General features: G+C 42.9%; 1 protein-coding gene across 1 annotated transcript; it reads right to left on the reverse strand.

Annotated features, from left to right (window-relative positions):
- Positions 1-13814: 13814 nt before the first annotated feature.
- Positions 13815-16018, reverse strand: LOC311360047 (homeobox protein Hox-D3a-like; the record flags this gene model as incomplete). Its single annotated transcript, XM_084480124.1, has 2 exons — positions 13815-14484; positions 15742-16018. 2 exons carry the CDS (start codon positions 16016-16018, stop codon positions 13838-13840), a joined length of 924 nt encoding a protein of 307 aa, XP_084336250.1. The 3' UTR covers positions 13815-13837.
- Positions 16019-22144: the final 6126 nt, after the last annotated feature.

Raw genomic sequence — 22144 nt, forward strand, 5'->3', positions numbered from 1 at the left:
GATTCAATATTACAACTCCTTAGCTTGCAAACTCCCAATGTCTGAATTCTTCCATGTGCTTTGTAATTATGGCTGAAACTCGCAGGATATATAACTATATATAACTCTAAAGTGATGTGCATCCTATTAATAATAACGTAACGAGGTAAGAATGTTTGAGTGAACGACTTCTGCTCTACGAGAGAGTGTGCAGAGAATGGAGAGAATTCAACAGGGCGCCATCCATCGCGATTCAGTCAAATGCAAGAAAATAAGGTTTTTAAGAGATTTCAGAGATTGAAAAAGCCAAAGTGCACAAAGCAGTCACAGTGATAACTCTTTAAAATAGTAAAATAAATACAGTCCATTTCAAATAAATAAATATATATATGTAAATTAGATACAGATTAAACGCATTTTGCATTTCTAAAATAATATATTTTTAAGCTACAAAACATATACATATACTAAGGGAAAATATAGGCCTGCCTATACCATCACAATTTCACGGACAATTTAAGTTACTTTGTTTCCCCATTTCCATGGCGCAGGCAGGCTCGATAAACGGAAGATTTTCGGACTTGTATTTTAATATGCAAATAGTCTCAAAGCATCGAGATGTCCGTCCGCGGCCATCGAGAAGGTTCTGGCGTGTTCCTCCAGGCTCGCCTTGTGTTTACAAACTTTCCATGTGGCGGTACGAAGCCTCTCCGAGCGGACCAATCAGAGGCCTAATTAGACCGGAGGCGGACGAGACGCGACGCGTGACGCGGCTGGCCTCCTCACGCCGGGTCGCGGGTTTTGGGGGCAGGTGTTTCTGAGGAGACGGCTCAGCAGAGGGGCAGGTGTCCAGACTGATAGAGCCCGGCCTCAGGGCCGGGAGGGGGGGGGGGCGCGGGGTCCGCCAGTCGCAGCAGCCTGTTTTTCAGTATTTTCTAATGCTTCATGCGTCTGTTCTGAAAACAAACTTTCACCTGCGTCTCGCTGAGCTGCAGGGCGCCGGCGACCTCCCCGCGCCGGACCCGGGTCAGGTAGCCTACTGGTGAAGGTAGAACTCCAGGTCCAGCTCGGCCGACTTCCTGCCGGTGAGGCTGGTCCTCGGAGGGCCGTGTGCAGGGCCACGGACGGCCGGCCACATGAGCAGACATCAGTAAAGGCCGAGCCAACAATACTCACCCCGCTGGTCACGTGCCTTCTGGCTGAAAGACAAGGCGTTGCAAGAAATCTATCAGGAATGTCGATGGGCTTACTCACAACACAAACGCAGAGCTTTTTCAATTAAACCATCTGCAATTCTCATGGAATATGAAAATAAACCAGTCAAATCAAGCCTTCAACTAAGATCTTCATTTTATTTAGCATAATTTCAGCTGAAATGTATAAGCCTAAAACAGGAATTAATGAACTAACTCAATAAATTAATCATATTTAAAAACACATTGTCGAGGGTGTTGAGGGTTCAACAAGCAATGCACATTAGCTATACTAAGCCTACAGCATATTGGAGCTGTGACACAGCACATTGTATGGGTTAGAACTACACTAACATGGTCAGCTTTGGTAGATGGGGTGTGGATGTACCGATGCATTAGAAGGAAAGAAAAGAAAGAAGGAAAGAAAGAAAATAACAAATCAAGCAAATACAATCTTACATCATTTAGTGTCCCCACCCCATTAGGTCATGGATCAAAGTCCATGTGATAGTGTGTGGCATTGGGCCTTTCTCTGTCAGTGGAGGCTTAACATTTCCCAGACTTTCCTCCAGGCCTTTGACTCAATAGGAGTGGATATCTCCATTTATTTATCCGTCCTTCTTCCAGGCTTCTGGTTGCACATTAAATACTCCTCCAGAGTGTGGAGAGAGTGGCGTCTGAGAGTGGGGTGCTTGCCTTGGCATCTGGTGCCAGACGGGTGGCGGGCTGTCAGCTGGCCTCAGGACCCCAGAACCTGAACCCCAGCGTAATGGAGTCACAACCGCCAGGTGGGATGAGAGAAAAAACTAAAAATATAAATAAAGTCTCCCACCAGGAGCCGTGGCGAAGAAGGTTAACCGGCCTCTAGCCACTCTGAAAACACCCCCAGCAGATGGAAAGGTCAGCTGATAGGATAAATGTCCACATTGGTGTTTTTAAGAAAATGAATGTCAAGGTTAGCTCGTGGAGGAATGGCGGCGCGACGAGAAGAAACCAACAGTGTGTAATTAAGCACCGTGGCTTTCAAGGAGAGCAAATCACATGCGCATTCTGATTTATGGCTCCAAAGATAATAGAATCGAGGGCAGCCAGAAGGCATAAAAGAATCAAACTAAATATTTGAGGAATGACTTGCACGCTTAAAAATAGCCAGCCCACAAAAGGGCTATGGCAGGGGCCTTCCAAGCCAAGGAGAGGAAGAAGAAAGAGGGAAAGATCGATACACATTGCCTCAGTCATCTGGGCATCCAGCCCACAGTAATTCAGGTGCTGTCAAAGCATAATTGAAGAATGACGCACTGGGAGTATATACAGCAGCCACCCGTTCAGGTTAGCGAGGGGGTCTGTGAAGGGCTTTCCAAACGCAATGGGAATACGGTGCAGACCGCCTTGCACTCATATTAATACACAGCGCCAGAGAAAGGGGGTGTTCATGAATTGCACTTTTATACTGCGCAAAACTAATGCTGCTTTTGAGGTATTAGGAGTAAAGATGTTGAAGTCCACACAAGTTTGTGAATGGGATTCTGTGTGTGTGTGTGTGTGTGTGTGTGTGTGTGTGTGTGTGTGTGTGTGTGTGTGTGTGTGTGTGTGTTTGCTATTGACCTAGAAGTTTTCTGAAAGCTGTGTGTATGTCTTTTTTTACTCATTTGACATGCAATTGGGAACATTTTAACATACACTCATTCAAATAATAATGCACAGCAAAAGCAGAGATAGGCTTACTGAAAACCTGCTCAAATGGAAGTGGCCAATCAGTGCTACTATTTGTGTGTGTGAAGGCATCTTCAGGAGCTGAAGGAATGAGTCGTAACTTCCCAGTGGCAAGGATAATTTGGGGAACCCATTTGAATCAAGTTGTGAGGGTATTTCTCATACTGCTTACAGCTAGGTCTGGATTTAAAGCTGTACAGCTGTGCCAGGAGTTACCAGTCAGGCCCATGATGGGTATGGACAGCAATTATGTTAAAAAGGTGGACACATCTGAATGTGCTGGGAACTGAAATCGATAGACAAGGCTTTCATTACAAACAGACAACTGATCAATACTCATGGGGAGCACTTGAGCTTGCAAGAATAAGTTTTACTCAACTTCATGTGGACCTCGATTGACAGCGTGCTGTTGCATTATTCAGCACCACCGGGTTGGTATCAGTGGAGGGGTAAACAATCTATATTTGTGTCCTTAGTAAAGCAGCTATACTTGCTATAGTAGCCCACTGGAGAGAACTAGTAGCGCCGTCCCGATTTGACTATTTCTTCATTCACAGCAGGAGGAGGAGCAATAATAAAAGTAGAGTGTGTGTGTGTGTGTGTGTGTGTGTGTGTGTGTGTGTGTGTGTGTGTGTGTGTGTGTGTGTGTGTGTGTGTGTGGAGTTGTCTGACTGTTTATATGTTGTGGAAGTGTTGTGTACACTGCACAGCTAGGGAAACTGTTCAGAATAACTTCTGCTCTAAAAATCAATCGAATGAGTTTGTGGTTTGGGTTAAGGACGGTAAAGGTAGCCCAGCATGCTGACGCCAGAAACACGTCAGCTTCTGAGCTTGCAGATAACATTTCCAGAAGACTTCCACATGCAACAAAACTCCTCCAAGGTGAAATCACAACACAGTCCTTTACATTTAATGGGTACCTAAATGTATGTAGGCCAAGCCTCCGTTACGTATGCAAGAGTTAATCATTCAAATCAGATACTTCCATTCTGTTTATTTATTGTAGTGCACTGGCCAACTTTTTCAAGTCAAACTTACCCGTTCGATGTTGTCCTCTTTTCACCTCCATCCACTCGTAAGTTTGTCTCCTTTCATACTCATCCTCTATGTCACACCTGGAGTCCACGACGGCAGAGCCCTCAAGGAGAGCGACATGGACGTCAGGCCCATCGTGAGAGTAGATTTGAATATGTTCGTCCAGTGACCCAAAACCGAGCGCGCTTCGTTGTGTTCCCTGGACGCGCAGCGGCCAAGTCGCGGAGTCCTGCCCCTGAGCTCTGGAGACCCGCGGGGAGGAGCGGGGCCAGGCGGTCGGGGGCGACGGAGGGCTGTCCTGAAACGGGTACAGTCAACGTCTCCACTCCACAATCACAGTTAGACGCTGTGGACCGCTGGCGATGTGATGAAAATCCCGAGGCCCATGGACCTCCTGCACCACGCGTCCCGGTGCAGGCAGGTCCCCGTGCACGACCTCTTTGGACTGGTAGCAGCCGGTGGAAAGAGGGCAACTCTCTACTTCGGCCGGTACGCCTCGATAGGAAGTCATTATCCCCCTCTCCCCTTCATAATCATTGGGCAGGGTTTTAGTTCGCGGCCGGCCTCCCATGCATCGAGTAACGCATTGTCAGGAGGTTAGAGACCATGGGGACATTCCTTCTGGAGGAGAACACACAATTCCTGATTGATAGAGATGACGTGCCCTCGTGGTCTGGGCCAATAGCCGGACCTCGCAGCCATCAGTCGAGACAACGCTCATTAGGCCACTGATTGAACAAGTTTTAAACTCAGGGAAATCAGTTGAACACGAGGGCGCCCTGCCGTTGAGAATTACCTCACTTATGAAGGCAGTTACCGTGGGGAAGAATGCCGTGTGTCTTAAAAACCCAAAGAGCAGCTGGAACAGTTTGTCAAAAACAAATATACGTTTAATTGTTGTGTTCAAATGGGTGTTGTCGTATCAACATTTGCCCCCAAATAAAATATGATATTTTTTTAAGTTATCCTTAAAACTAGGGCTGCGTTGATGTAGCTAATGGATTATGCAAATTGTCAAAGGCATCTTGAAAACCCGGGGCCCTGTTTAGTAGAGGCTTGGGCCACGTGAAAGGCACACTTAATGGGGTCAGAGGTCATGACAGCTGGTATTTAGAGTTTCAGCGGCAGCAGATTTGTAATTAGCCTCGGACAAATACTAAATGACTTTGAGGTGAGATCAAGAAGTTTAGCTGACAGACTGACAGGACATTTTAAAGTAAACTCCAAACACCGTTAAGCAAACTTCTTTAGTTTAGTTTTTATTTTCCAAATACATAACCAAATCAACACAAATTGTATACACTTTTTTTCAATAAATATAGTAACTTCATAAATATATGGTAATATAAATATGTTATGCACAAAATTATAAAGCTTTTTTTCTTTTTATCCCACAATAATGAATTCATACTGTTAGATTGTTGACCAAATTCATCATGGCAGTAATTTTTTCTCTTATTCCATTTTTAAATTGGATAACACATTATGCGCGGTACATATTATGTAAGCAGCACAAATTACTTCTCGGTATTTTCAATAGATCTATAACGTTTTTAGGGGGAGATCTTTGTGTTTGGTGACCTACTTTTGTTGAATTCACAATTAACTACGTTCCACTTAAATCTATCTTACCTAGAGAGAAAATGAAAGAGACCAATTTATTGACGAGCCAATGGGACCTACCCAGTGAACACTGTGCCAGGGAATCCGATGGAGTCAAACACAGTAGGCCTAGTGTGATATTTTACAATGTTTGAGTATTAATCCGAAAGCTTTGTCACAAAAGGTAGGTTTTCATGTCGTGTGGCTGGTTTCCTAAAAGATAGCAATAGTATTAGTAATATATTATTATATTATTTTTTAAGTTAAATTGATACACATGTGAGATACAAATGTGTATCCAAATTTATAGCATCCTAAATTCATGAAATGAAGCCAGTTACAACCACAACAATAATAATAATAATGACAATGACATTATTAATGAAAATATAACATAACATAACATAGATACATAAACAACAACAACATTTTCATCCAACCACATTTGACCTTAATTGTTAGCCGTGCATATCTCATAAACACAGCATGTTCCCGTGACCTTTACTCTAAACCATTTCCACATTCTCTTATAACTCTTCAGTAATTACAAAACAATTCTCTGTAATGAACAACTTCTAACTGAATTCTTACTACATAGAAATATGGGCCCAGCTGGGGAAGTTAATGGAATTCTACAGGCAGCGATGTGCTGAGTGACTGAGTGCAATATATCCCTTCCCTCCATGCATTTGCATGGTACACATATCCATCTTGGTGTCAGCTCGGAGGTTACACAGGGTTCACGCGCTACCTTGTTTCTTTCCTCTACACTCAATAAATAAATCTCTGCAGCTTTCTGTTTACTGCCTGAATATAAATTTGTTTGCAGTCGATCGAAGACCTGTGCAGAGGTATTAGAAATTGTATTTCTGTAATGGCTTTTAGCAGAAGGGAAAGGGGGGGAGGAGAGGGGGGGGGGGCATGGCGGTGGCAATGGGGGAGAGAAGAGAGAAGAGAGAAGGGGGATGCTGCAAGAAAAGGGAAAAAAGAAAAAGAGAAGAAAAACAGGTGTGAGCAATCTCTTCTTTCCCATATGCAAACGAATATAAAATCACACGCACACACACACACACACACACACACACACACACACACACACACACACACACACACACACACACACACACAGCAGCTCCCGCCTATTGCATCCCTTGGATGAATTCAAATTACATTTAAAACCAAGTCACCTTTTTATCTTGCAGGACAAGGATACCGATCTGTGTTTGTTTCTAGAAGGGCCATATGTTTGATTAGCATATTTTAAGTGTTTTCCACTTCACTGCCTTGTATCTTTTTAGCAACAGAAGTTATATTATCACATTTAAAAATTACACGTGCAGGATTAGTCTTTCACTGGACAGCTTTTATCCGCTTAAACTAATGAATTTGGCTGAGAAAGTTCTGGGAAACCGTACTTAGTGAGGCAAATAATCACTTTTTATGTTTAATTGCATCTACAACCAAACTAAACGTTACACGGCCACCCCCCCCCCCCCACCCCCCCCCCCCAACTCCCTCTCTCCCTCCGTCTCTCTAAACACATTCTCGGTATGTTCCACATTCGGCAAAACCCGACTATGTCTATAGATCTTGACATGACCAAACCCTTGCAACACAAATGAGCCTCTCTCAAAAGAAGCTCGACTCTTCACACATGGCCACTTGAGAGTGGCTGCAGGCGTTTTGGATCATGTGAGCCCTGACACTTACATTGTCCTCACTGGTATGACTGGAGGTCAGGTAAACAGGCCAGCACTTGGGTGGCGGGTGTCAGCCGCAGTGAGAGTATTGACTGATGTTAATTTGTTTGCTCCCGTGCTCTGATGTGTGTCAATAGAGGAGCGCAGGCCCCGGGATCACCGCGGTTGCGCGCAGATGATTTCCTTGGTTTGTATTGACCCCCCTCGCCCCTGCTGACAGTGCTTTCTAATAACTGGCTGATGTTGACTGCGGACCCCCTCGCCTGAACGTAGTCAGCTCCCATTATTTGTCATCTCTCGTCCTCCAGAAGAGCGGGAATTAACCAGCGCTAACAGACGCCACCCAAACCAGGGAGGTCACGGCCGGCTAATGCTGTGTTGATGATGTGTAAACTGAACTACCGCCATATCATAACAGATATGGTTCATGGAGTCATGTGTGCTTCCCTGACAGCCTGACCTCTGTGTATTACGTGTAATGTGAGAGTGTAGGGGCTCGGTGGACGGGGAGGCGGTGGTCCTGGTTGTTGTACACACACAGCTCGGTACAAAAGGTATCACAAAGGTATGGTAATGATGTGTCGCTGGGTCTGGCCTATATACGCAAGAACTGAAAGCGAGACTCTGGCAGGCAAACGAGTGCACAGTTATCTTTAAGTGTGGCACATTGACCATTTGCGAGAAGGCCATCCCAGTGATTGATGGAGCGTGTCGGTGTATATCAAATATCGACGTTCCCTGTGAAAAATGAATGAATTGGGAGATGCGGTTTTGTTTAGATTGAGGCCCACACTGGATTCAGGGAATAACCTTTAAAAAAGGGTCCCTTTAGATATCTGGTGAAATTCAAATGATTGCCCTTGGTTCAGTGTTAAAATCTATTAAACCCGTCACAGTACAGTGCCCATGTTATTATACCATTAATCCGGCAGAAGCAGCGCGTGCAAATGGCCAGGGACATTTCAGATAGCGCCGATGTGCACAGCCTATAACTGTGTGACAATGAAGCAATGGCTGCCACGGCAACCGGCGGTAGTATGGCAGCACTTCACCGGTTCTGGTCGGAGCCAGCAGGCTTTGAGTCGGCACAATCCCAGACGTCGTGACAACAAGCCATCAGTCATCTCTCCCCCAAGCTGCTGTGCACACTTTGGTGTTTCCTGGGTTCTCACTGTGGGAAATGAGCGGGGTTAAACATGAAACAGGGGCGAATAACTGCACCACTAACGGCGGTAATGTGTGTGTTGTCGTGTAGCGTTGTTCGTGTGCGTTTCAAATAATGGCCGGATGCCTGACCAGGGTTTTTGTTGTGTGGCTTTTAATATATAACGATTGAGACGCATGAAACGTCTCGGAAATATAAAGAATCTAATAAGTGGATATGAAAAGGAAAGTGTAATGTTTAACTGAAGCAGCATCCTTTAGAATAAGGATGGGAGTAAGGGAAGCCTGCCAAATGTAACCAGGTAAAAAAACATCCCTGGTGGATGACTGCTTACTGTTGTTATTGTGAAGCAGGTTGGAACACAGGATCAAGAAGGAAAATCCTCTCCTGATGTTTTTCTCCAGGTTTCATCTGTTTCCACAATCAATGGTACCAGAGTCTTCCACGGCTGTTTGAGGGTTCAGGGTTAAGGAATGTCGCTGCGCTCCCCCTGAAGGAGGGGAATCAATGTATCCTCCACCGGGTTCTTTTGGACACGTCTCAGTTTCCTTCAGAAGTGTCCGGTTTGGGAAACATGCATCGATTCGATGTTGCGTGATAAAGCCATTCGAACTTCAATTATTCTTGGCCGATCGATGGTGATCAGCCATGTGGCATTTACCAGGGAGAAGACTACAGGTTTGATTACAGGTTAATTCATTCATCAGAGAGTTTTCACCAGAGGAAGAAGTCTCCATCTCGGGACGGCTTCACTCGCTGCTCCTCTGGCGGTCGGGACAGTTTCATCACCAACTTACCTTTTTTATTGTCCGGGATCGTTCTTAACTGGGAACCATTTAAAACGTCATTGATCTTGATAATGTGCTGCCGTAATACGACAGTAACAGTTGTATGAGATTCAGGGAGTCAAATTTCCAAGATGGATGAGCGCTAGCATGTGAGTGATAATCCATCCTCCGGAGTGATGCTGAGGCTCGGTTCCGCACCGCGTAGCAGACAAATAAATAAAAGCGTTAAAGGTGACACCAGAAATTGATACTTAACAATCATCAAGCACCTGGCGAGATGGGGGGCGTGCCGAGGCAGCGCTGGGGGATATCAGCAGAGAAGACTCAGGTGTTAATGATGATGATTGTCAAAATTTGCTTAAAGCCATGATTTAAATCATCAGGTTTTTTTTTATTCTGCCAAAAAGTCTGGAACTATTGCTTTTGTGTTTTTTGATCAGACTTTATTTAGTATGTATTATTCTGCAAAAACGTTAGGGAGGTGTTCCAAACAAATGCATATTTAATTTAATTGATTTTATTAAGACTGATTTTCCATTTCCTTTTAATGAAGGAGACCACCTCAGTCTCTGCCCAAATAAGGCTTTCCGTGTTCCTCACCTTTCCAGGCTAATGGGAATATCCATAGGGGTACATTGTATTCCTTTAGCTATGTTGAATGTCACCACTGACTTATTTTCTTAAAATGCTTTGTTGCCTTTTATGTATTTTTCACAGTGTTACCTAGACATTGACTGTTTAAAAGCGGCTAGAGATATAGTAGCAAAACACACATTTGAAATGTGTAGAATGTTTCCACCATGTAGTGTTTGACATATTTACTTAGGTTGACGGTATAAGCTTCACATTCAGTTATGAGCCAGAAGGGTGTTCTTAGTGTACAATGAGGGTGTTTTTACAGTTGCTGCGTTCGAGGCACAGCTGGAGAGTTATACGAACCCTCCTCGATCTGTTTCGCAACAGCTGCAGCTGGGCAGTGCAGCCATGTAAGGGATATGGAGAAGACATTTCTAGAGAAGAGATCCAGCGGGACAACCAAAGCACTTCTATTGGCGTTACAGGGGTGGTTGTGTTTCACATGACATGCTATGGATTCCTTCAGCATTCTCTGGTGTGCACTTTCTGTCCTTAACCTGGAGACAAGCAACTTTATAGATTTGCCTTTATGGTGTAAATACATTTTTTGTTTGTGTGACAACCCTGCATGTGTGTGTGGCTGCGTCTTTGTCTTTGCATGAATGTATGTGTGCATATACGTGTGTGTGTGTGTGTGTGGGGGGGGGGGGGGGGGGGGGGGGTATGTGTCTCTTTGCATATGTGTGTGTGCATAGGCGAAAGTGTGCTGGGGACTTTGGCGGGGAGAGGATAAATGGACCATAATAACATTTGAGGCTGCCTAATCTGACATCTAACGTGATGTTAAAATGAAAGCAGAATATTCACCTTGCTTTGAGGGCCCTCCGGGGCCTTTAATTGACCCCCAGGGATCCCCCTGAGACACACAGAGAGTTACGGCCTCTCCGGGCTTGTTGCGTCTGTGAGGGGAGTGTGGAGGGCAGCTAGAGGTAAAGGTTCTGTCCAGCCTCCCAAGACGCCATCACCACCATAAATCAAAATAAGGCAGATTGAAGGAATGCTAGGAATCCCAGACTGTCTTCCTGTTCCTCAGGATTTCAGTTCTGTTCTCTCTCTCGCTCTCTCTCTCTCTCTTTCTCTCTCCGGCCCCCGTTCTCTGTCTCCTTTCTCATTTTCCTCTTATTTTCTCATTTATTTGCAGTGCGGTAATGGCTATTATAATCTCCCTCTTTCTCTCTCTCTCTCTCTCTCTCTCTCTCTCTCTCTCTCTCTCTCTCTCCCCCCTTCTCTCTCCCTCTCTCTTCCCCCTCTCTGTCTCTCCCTGTTTGCTATCTAATAATAAAGAACTACGCTAACATCAATGCCGTAGTCCCCTCTGTTATATAAAAGTAGCGTTGGCAGGTATTCAATGTAAATTCTCCCTGCAGTGGTCTTGCGCTGTACATACATAGTGTCAAGTTGTTACCACATAATAGTTGACCCAAATTAGCCAATAAACAACTCACAGCAGGCAGGCAGCCGTTGCGTTCAAACACCATCGCTGAATGAAGCTTTGACTACACTCCCTCCATCTTGCTGTCAGAGGTTCCCATCTGACAGCTCATTTACAAGTGAAGCCGTTGATATAAAGATGTCAGTGTGCCGTCGATTCCTCCGTGTTTTGGTTTATTGATATGAAAGGCTTACATTATCAAGTGTGTGTTAGAAGCTTGTGCTCCTAAATCTCTGTAATGAAAGTTATTGTCAGTCAGTGAGATATATATATGCAGTTGTTGAGACCCTAGAGAAACCATGACCCACTTCTGTCAAACACAAGCATTATGTATCATGTGTACAATTAAGATGACAATACCCTCAAATTAAAAATAATGAGGGGAAAAGTAGAATGACCATGGTACCATTTTAATTAAAGGTTGGAGAGAAGCACAATGGATTCTGTTTTACAGAACACCTTTAAGAAACATATTCCATTAGTGATGGCTGCCGCTGTTGGCTCATGTGCAAGCTCTCTTAATCCATACTGCTAACATTCCCCCTGAGACAGAGAGACATAGAGACCGAGAGAGATAGAGGGAGGGAGCAAGAGAGAGAGAGGGAGCGAAAGAGAGAGAGCGAAAGAGAGAGAGAGAGAGAGAGAGAGAGAGAGAGAGAGAGAGAGAGAGAGAGAGAGAGAGAGAGAGAGCGAGAGAGATAGAGAGAGAGAGAGAGAGAGAGAGAGAGAGAGAGAGAGAGGGAGAAAGAGAGAGAGGGAGAGAGGGAGAAAGAGAGAGAGAGGGAGAGGCAAGCCCCAACTTGCAGCATTACAATTTGGCTCTTGAAAAAGCAAGCATTGGGAAAGAGGAGGAACGAGATCTTGTCATGCTGCCCAGTGGGTTTTGAGCTTGTGGTTGGACTTCTGGAAAGACTGCCTTGTCGGGATGATTAATGGCTGGGAAGTTGGAGCAGGAGCCAGGGAGAGGCTTGTGCACTGAGAGTGTGCAACGTGAATTCACAATATCACAGAGTTTCATTGAATCTAAAGAATCCCTCATTTGAATTGAGTGTCGACGCCCCATTGGGATACAATCCAGAACGGTTTAATCATAATCTACATGCTGGGGGAAGAATTGAACTGCAATTAAAAATGGAAAGAAAATAGTACACAGGAGCTTTAGCTTTCTCCAAACCCATTTATTAAACGCACACATGACATCTCATCTATCCAGAACACAATCCAGCACTGAATATTTAATGTTTTATATGATTCACTACAAATATGCTTATCTGATGTTCAAAATTCATACACAAATTAGCCATTATTAATTTTCCCAAAATGCCCAAGTATAAAAATGAGTTATCCTTACAAAGATAAGGATGTTTATGCAAAGATATCTTATATATATTTATGTAGAAGTGAGTGTTGTAGGGCAATGTCCAAGGGTAAGATGGTGACCTTAATGTTCACTTTCACACACAGAGAAGAGAAGATTGCCCTGGTCGATTTACCAGGGACCCACATTTCTGCGTTTGAGGCCTGTTGTCGCAATCATATCAGGTTCATCCCCAACCCTTTGGTTCTCTTGTGTTTGATGAGGGACACCAGAGTTGTTTAGAACGGTTTATTCTAAGGTTTAGGCCCCTCACGATCAGACCCTTGTTTCAAGGTAAACACATATAATCCCTGCAAACTAAGATGACATTCGTCCACCAAATATTGAGCTTTTTGAAAATAGTCTCTGATGTGTATGAATGCTATTTCATTCTGTCTGGACACGCAAATGGTATATTTCCAAATGGTATATTTCCAAATGGTATATATTATTTTGTGATTGTAAATTAATTCAGACCATGTCACTGATCTGCGAATGTGCATGACAGCATGTATGTGTTTTTCCCGCATTTCAGTGGATATACCTTTTCAAAATGTAAACATTATAGTGTTGTCATAGCCGAGTTGACTATTGAGTCGACTATAAACAATAGAAAATTAAAGGTTAAAACAACACCATAGTTAACAGGCAAATGCCCGGAGCATTCATATGTATTTGCTGGTATCTAGATCTATGACTATGTATCTACTTTTCTATTTCTAGATCCTCAATCTTAAAACTCCCAAATGTCAGTAAAACAATAATACATTTACATACATTTTAATCATAAACACATTCATGACCTGCCACATGGGAATAATGATGTCATCTTTTTTAGAGAAGGTAAATACAGAAATGAATTGTACTTTTAACTGTGCGCGTAGATCTTGTGAACGGCTAAAGACGCAAAACTAGACAACGGCACACATTAAACCCAGAATTAGACTGTAAACATGCACCAGGCAACCATGCACCACTACACAAATGAGTCTACAAAAGTAGCAAATGGGAAAATCTGGGAGGGTTGCATTGTTCAATGTGAAGAAAAGCTCAACGCGTGTAATAAAGGCAGCAAAGTAGAGCTAAATAGTGAGCTTACACTGTCAGTCATTACAAATTAAAAACACAATTGCTAATGCTTACACGTGATCATAGAACAAACTAAAGACTTCCTTCATGCTGTAAATGTTATGGGATGAAATTTGATGCAACAAAGTAAAAATCACATACTGGTACGTCACATGTAGGTAAGGGAAGAGGGATCCAGAAGAATTGGATGTGAGTAAATGGAGGCTGGTAAATGATTTGGCCCGGGGCCCCGTCTCTGGTCCCTGTGATGGCTGCTATCTACAGGGTACGACTGTGAACCATCTGCAACAGATGGCGCTAGGCCGTCGAGAGGCGGCAAGTCTGCAGGGTTAACGTGAAGATAATAGCTGTTGATGGCATCACTGTGCGCATCCAGCAGCGCCGGAGCGCTGTGATCATGATCCAGATACTGAGGGAGCGGCGAGGAGGAGGACGATGTCCTGATAACTTGTGCGTCTGAAAAGGCAAGGTGAGCTACACCAGAGGGGGCCGTGCCGATTGAAGGGCCTGTGCACATGGCCCAGTGCGGGGGCCCCCGGGCGGCCCCTGGGTCCTTGTGCTCCTTCTTGTACCTCATCCTGCGGTTCTGGAACCAGATCTTTATCTGGCGGTCTGTGAGCCGCAGAACGGTCGCCATGTCCAGCCTCCGTGTCCGGGAGAGGTAGGGGCTGAAGTGGAACTCCTTCTCCAGCTCCAGCAGCTGACTGCTGCTGAAGGCCGTCCTCTCCCTCCTCAGGCGGCCTCCGGCCTCGCAGCCGGACAGACCAGCGGGCGCAGCGCCGAACACCGGCCCCGCTGGTAGCGCACACCACACAAAAAAACGCACAGGAGGAAACAACACGTTAAGTTTATCGTAAAGGGTTGAGGCTCAACAAGGATTTACACCCAGTATACCGCGAGACGGCTGCTGTAGTCGTCAACCAATAAGTGCAAGATAAAGTAGGCCCCTAAGCCCATGTGTATACGGTTATGTGTGAGACGGTGGTACAGGAGCACGCTGTCTATCGCGTCAACTATTCAGGGAAAGTTACCTCCTAAAGAAACAGTCTGGGGGAAACATCTGACACCTCTACCGCTGTCTGACAGCCCACATTAATCACAGCTACACGCGGAAGCGGACCTGTCAAAGCCCCATCTCAGTCACTTAAAAGGTACCTTGGGACCAACACTGAAAATAACCACTATTACAAATTCCATTTGATGTGTGTGTGAGTGATTATAGACTTGATCGTGTTGATAACAATATAGTTTACACTACAGGGGTTAATGAATATTAAGTGAATGGTAACCTTATGAACAAGATAGTAAACAAACACGGCTGATCTTCACACTCACAGAGAAGGCTCTGAATTGGTGTACTTTGCTGAATTGTGCAATACCCTCTTGCTAATTATATAGGGAAAGAATGTAGGTAATATAAATTTATCTGCTGAATTTCATCCTCCGAATTGAGTCAAGTTATCCGCTCATGTGCTAATTATTACATGTAAAAAGTAATTTATCATCAACATTGACTTTTCCTGAAACACATTTGCCTCCAATCCTTAAACTCTGCTGAGGTGAAATCAATGGTTTTTGAAGGACAGGTTGCATACGTATTAAAATATATATATTTATTAATAGACGTTATATGCATTGATGATGACACAGTGGTATACACAATGATTGCTTTGAAATACAGATGTATCCATAGAATGACAATTTTAAAACTGTAAACGTCTATTACTAAATATATCTCTTTTTGCAGATTATTACATTGTCAGACAGCACTCTGATAAAAAGGCTGAGAGCAATGAAAAATAATAGGGTATTTGGTATGCTGCTGTTCATTCATGTATTTTACATACAGGGATGCATTATTTATCCTTTACAAATTTCCAAATGTGTACTATTCTGGGTTCTTGGATACTCTTGACAACTATCAAAAATAAAATAATGAACAGGATGTGAAAAATGCATTATAAAAGGATATGAAAGCAGTTCATGAGATCATACAACAGTTAGGTCAATTTGCAACAATATATCTGAAAAAATAAATGTGTCTCTTTTTACCTGACTCCTTTGTGTCCGTTGCTCTCGGATTCATCCAGGGAAACATCAACTTTGAGCAGCAGATGGTAAATGGACTCCGACTCCTGCCCTTGGATCCGAGCTTGCCCATGCCATGACGTTGGACCGCGGTGTCCAACGGGCATCTCAACTGTTGAGCTCGGTTGTTCCTACAGCTGCTGTGAGCACAAGAGGTCATGTTTTGCTGATTAGGATGTGTGACTTGGCTTCCCCCTCTATTGTATCCCTCTTTTCGTTTTGGCATCTGTCCAAAGCTCATAACTGTTACCTTGCAACTGTAATAATAATACAGCCGTGCACCCATACGAATATAGCTTCAAATCAGATGCCTGCTCTTCTTTGAACTAAAACATTAGCAATTTGAAAATTGTCTTTATTTTCTAATCTTCCTAATTAACCAGAAAGCATAAAGCTATTGATGAAGCAGCGTGTTATGAAGAACCATGTGGAACATTTAAAAAATATTTACCAGAAGGGCGCCTTGGTCACGTGCCATCATCCTCCAATGGCCGCGCTCCTCCGAAGGTGAGGAGAATATTCCTCCTGCAACTTGGAGAAGAAGCCTGAGCGTTACTTTACAGACATCCTCTCTATTAGGAGCCTGCCTTTCTTTACCTGGGGATTAAGAAAATACAATGTAGTCTTTGGAGTTAATTTACCGGTCCATTAGTAATTTCGGAAAGTTGGTGTGAGAGAGCTAAAGATAGACTGTGAAGAAGTAGGCTCGATGGAGAGGGAGAGCAGAATGACAGACTAACAGACTAGAAACTGAAGTGTTGTTTTATTTAATGATACAGGAAAAATCTTCTGGAAAGACACTTTTTGTTAGAAGAATCGACGCATGAAACTCCTGAACTTGTGTGGTAGGTTACAGCGGAGTTGACATTGTGGTCATGAACTTCAGATTGCAGCTTTATAATTCTGCTAATATTCATACTAATAGCACAACTAACATGATGCAAACGTGTTTTAGGCTCGCAACATGCCTATGTAAAACCTCCGCCTAACCAGTTTTCAATTTGAGCATAATGGGAAATTGGCAAATTCAAAGCGCTAATAATACATGGTATTAGTCTTTTTGTGTTGCGCTTTAAACATGTAGCCATGCTGCTTTGTTACTGTTGTTAAAAACAGTTCTGGAGTATCTTGGTTGCCCTTCCTTCCAATGCATTTGATTTAGGATGGACTTTATTTAGGGGGCACATGCTAATAGTGTGTGTGGTGTAAATAGCCTATAGGATAAGCACGGAGCTGATATGGGAGTGGTCACACAAAGAGGTGACAGTCACGACCACACAAAGACAAAGGATACTCATTAGACATGTTTGGACACATTGCATACATCAGTCTAATACTCTGTCCTTTTCTGATCCTTCTTTCTGATCATCGGACTATGTTCAAGGAATCGACACTAAATAATTGATTTAAAGAACGACTAGGAATTAATGATGTGATTTTAGTGATGAGTAGGCTGAGTAAGTGTTCAATACAGAGAAATCATTAATGCAATCAACTAGGCAATATAGCCTAGGCATAGTAATAATCAGGTTATATTCAGGTTATATATCAATACATATTTTTACAATATGTGATTATAAACTACTTGAGATCAATGCACTTTTCAAAAACATCACGTTAAAATAATAGGCTACCACTTGAATTAGTGGTTATGATTACATTTTTAAAAATGCACTTAAAACCAAACAAATCTCTTTGTCTCTTAAGACTAAAACATTGCCGAAATAATAAAGCCAATGGGCAAATGTTAAATCCTGGATGATTATCAATCTTGGCAGGCTTTAGATGTGTCTTCTTATGATGTCTCACTTAAACTAAGCTGTTGAGAGGATCCTGTTTAGAAATATCCGCACTGAAGGATTATATATCAAGCGATGCATTCCTCTATTCTCTATATTTCCTATCCAGCAGATGCGTCTGTGTACACTAAAGCCACACACACACACACACACACACACACACACACACACACACACACACACACACACACACACACACACACACACACACACACACACACACACACACACACACACACACACACACACACACACACACACACACTCACAAAATCCAGTTTGAATAAACAATTGGGTTATCAGGCCTTATTTTAATTTAAAATTCAAATGTAATTGGACCGAAGTGAATAAATGGTCTCTTCTGAAATCACAAGAACCAATGGGTGAATAAATGATGAGTAAAGTCAAAGTCCTGAACGTGCCTTCAGGATAAGACCGTAATAATTACTTCTATTTCTTTTTCCCTTTCTTATTTTTCCTTTTTTAGAGGAATGTATAGCGTGAGTATAAGCAAACATGTTAAGTTGAATGGAAAAGGGGGAAAGGGTAGTTGGTTTTGCTTTCCCTGCCTCGCACCCTTGAACATACTCTGTGAATTGGAGATAGAATCGGTGATATACTGGCACAGTAAGAGCGTGATTTAGCTCCTCCGCGCCTCCACCACAGTTCTCCCTGAACTCTGGGTGAACCGCCTTGCTGGCAATAAATCATTTTTCTCTCTTACACAAAAGCACGCCGGTCGCTCTGGGTGTCAACCCTTTTACAATTCCTCCCTCACCTTCTGCGCTCACTCGCTCGCTGAAGCAAACAACCAAGAAAATCGTCGATATTTTTAATTTTTCATCCCAATAACAGACGGACAATGAGATCGAATTTGAGAAATGCACCAGACTCGAAACACAACGTGTGCAATTAACGAGAGATGTTTCACAAAGCATTTTCCTTGGACCACACCGAATCTGAAATTATTTCACCTTTTCTAACACCTACATTAGACTATATTTTTGTCTAAACGAAAGCTTGCATCGGTTAATGCATTTGCCGGGGGCAAGAATGGACAGATAAGAGCAGACTGAGGGAGAGAGAGGACGACTGAAGGGAGGACTGAGGAGAGGACTTTAATGGGCAGAGGATGCATGCATACAAATGGCCCTGTCTTGGCAGAGCCGGGAGAAGATTTATGATCCCAGCGCCCTATATTGCTGTAAACAATGCAGGGTGAAATGAAAGGACTGGAGTTTGCAGACTGCACTTCATAAGTAAGGGAAGACACATTGTCAGTTTCCTAAACACATCCTTATTCCTGCATAAGCATGCACATTAACATTATATATCCTACGTGGTGATGGCGTATATAGGCCTACAAATTGTAGCTTCGTCCAGCGGATCTATTATAAATATTCCACGTTAGAAGAAAGTAAATCATGTTTAAACCAATGACTTAGCTCCCATATCAAAGTTGGGTTGAAGTCCCTCTACATTGACTGGGTAGATTTGGTGGTTCGGACCAGGCCTACGACTAGGCCGGCACCTCCCCCAATCTGCCCGATTGATTCCCTCCTCATGGAAATGACCGCGACCAGGTTATTCATGTGAAGAGCTTACACCAAAATTAACCTTCTATTGCATTTTCAAAACATGACACAAGATGAAAGTACTGGACAAATAGACAACCACCGATTGTATATAAAAAATAAAAAAGGACTCATTATTGCTAAGTTATTATTTTGAGACCAGGGAAATAATAGGCCTCATCGGACATCTCATGCAGTTGTATAAATCCTAATAGTGTTAGGAATAGCGGCTGAAAATGTTTTTGTATGATGGTTCAGTAATATTATTGTCATTATTATCATTATTATTAGTAGTAGTAATATTGTTGCAATACTCATCAATACTAATTTGATTAACTGTTCATTATTATATTAATAAAAAATCCCTATTAAATATATGAATACATAAACAGTAAATATAAAGTAAGGTGTATATATACAATTTGAATTGTATATAATAAGGATATTCATATCTATTGCTTATAAAATGTAAATAGAAGTAGAGAAAAGGATAGAATAGTGAATAGAATAGATTATATTACTTTAATGATGTCTTTATTTGCCACAGATGAAAAATCCTGTAGGCCTAGACATCCAAGTTCTCCAACACACCATTTCTTCCTCCCTTTGATTTAAAAGTAAAACATGTATTGTGTTATTATCACAGTCGTTGACGTTTTTTCCAAAACATTTTTAGGAAATAACCTTTAAGTATCTGAGAATGGGTAAAGAACTAGGTTATTCCAGGAATGAGTTGTAGAAATGACATAGTCCCTCACTCAAACCAACTGTCTTACACATGCGCTCTGAGAGAGAGAGCCAGCAGACAGGGCGTGAGGGACACACACAGTGAGATAGAGAAACAATGATAGAGTCTCAGACAGGGAACCACAGAGGGAGCAGAGAGAAAAACAGAGAGATACAGACAGAGAGAGAGAGAGAGAGAGAGAGAGAGAGAGAGACGGTGCATCTGGCTGAGGGGATAGGAACGTACTTCTACGGATTTATGACACACCCACCCCTGTTCTATGCAAGACAGAATCTGTCCCTGGAAAATAGCAATGTGACCCCAGTTTCAACTCTGAGTCTTTATGCAGCTGCCATGGCTGCCGTTTAAACACACTACACACCTAACAATAGTCTTGTCTGAGACCTTTCATTGCAAAGCAAAGAGGTTGAAGAAGACTTTCACCTGAGACAAGTGTAAAGTATACTGTGGAAACAAACCGTGGACCACTTCCAACTACCACATGCACAATGTCTGATGCTGGCCACTGCAATGGTGTCATGCTGGTGATCTGGCATATATCCAAGTAACAAGCAAGGTTGGATTTAAAAAGATTGTGAGATTCACTAATACTACATTATTGTAATTGTACAAGACTGGATTTCCAACAAAACCTTATGAATGAACATTCAAACTAAACACTGGAACAAAAACCCTTCTCTTAGCTTTGTTATGAGTATACTTTGTGGTCTGTTTGGTGTCCCCTACAGTTTAATGCTCAAATACTATTCAAATATTATTACTTTGTTTGTAAATTTGTCCACACAAAAACAAACAAACACATGTGTTTTAGTACAGATCATAGTGCAGAATATATGCTGCAAATATTGTGGTAATAAAAGCAACATAAAGCAGGACATCTGGTACGTTTTTGGGGAACCCCATGGGTCTCTGAAGACACAGAAAAGATTCCATTACTTGACCCAGCATACAATTACATCACTGACCTACACCCATCATAGGGTTGAGAGCTTTTAATTCAACATAGGTTTAATTCCATTCTTAATTCTCACCAATAACCCAACCAAGGGCGCGTGTTGTATGCTATCAGTTGGATATTGTCAAATCAGCTGGGTGATAAAGGTTTACAAATAATGCTTCCAGTGATGACAATAGGTATCCTCACCCCAGGTTGCAGAGCGCTCTGCCACATTGGACCGCTATCGCACTCGAACCCGAGGCTGCCCGCCTGGGTCCGAGGGCGGCATAGGGGGGAAAGGCTCCAATCGTTACACAAAATGAAGAGCCTGGATGGGTCTTTTTTGTCCCCCTTTCAATACCAAGAATGTGTCTTTCTCTCTTTTTATCATCACTCAGGGGCATTTGGCTGGATTAATCTTGCATTGTGCTACCACCATGTGTTAAGTAACGGTTGCTGACTCTGTGTGAGAGCCACACAATAACAATGAAACAAGCCAATACATTCAGTCATTAGTCTCGTTGGGGGCATTCATGAAGAGGATGAGGAGACGCCGAGAGTCATCTGGGTGCCTCCTGATGGAGAACACCCCTGTTTGCAGACAGAGAGCCACAGAGAGCCACAGAAATTAAATGTTTAGTGAGAGGTATACTGGTGTGATATTATTATTACTACTACATGCAGATTCATTGTATAGAGAGCCCACTTTAACGGTGTATTCCCTTCTGGTTTCTAATCGCATTAAGGAGCATGTGTGTGACATGGGGTAGACAAACCATTAGATAATGGTACACCACATAGAACTAACTAACTAGAGGGTTAAACATACAGCGGTCACTGTGCTGTGAGACCTGGTTCAGTCCAGGGGCCGTTTGACCCCAGCACAAATACTGTTTTACACTAATATCTTTCTTAATTGATTCCATATATCCAATTGATCATCAGATTGATCAGCAATACAATAAGACCATGTGTGTTTTTGATAATTCAAAATAAATGTTGCTTAAAAATGTTTTCATATAGATGCAAATGTATTATTTTTTTCAAACAGAAGGATTATGTGTGTAGTCACTAGTTGTGTGAAGGGTCATGGTAATGCACATGTCGTTCTACAACGTAGCCCACAGAGTGAGGCTAAATAGTTTCCTGGCCAGCAGTGCAACACTTTTTCGGGTGACTTTAGCGAGGCGAACAAAGGGCAACACATTAAGAAGTGCCCTTCCACAGGCCTCTCTAGGCACATTGCACTAAAAAAAACCCACAAAGAAAGCCCATTCCAAGGGGGACCCGTCGACAACACCATGAGGGA

This window comes from Micromesistius poutassou, assembly GCF_964030765.1.
Source record: "Micromesistius poutassou genome assembly, chromosome: 15".
Lineage (NCBI taxonomy): Eukaryota > Metazoa > Chordata > Actinopteri > Gadiformes > Gadidae > Micromesistius > Micromesistius poutassou.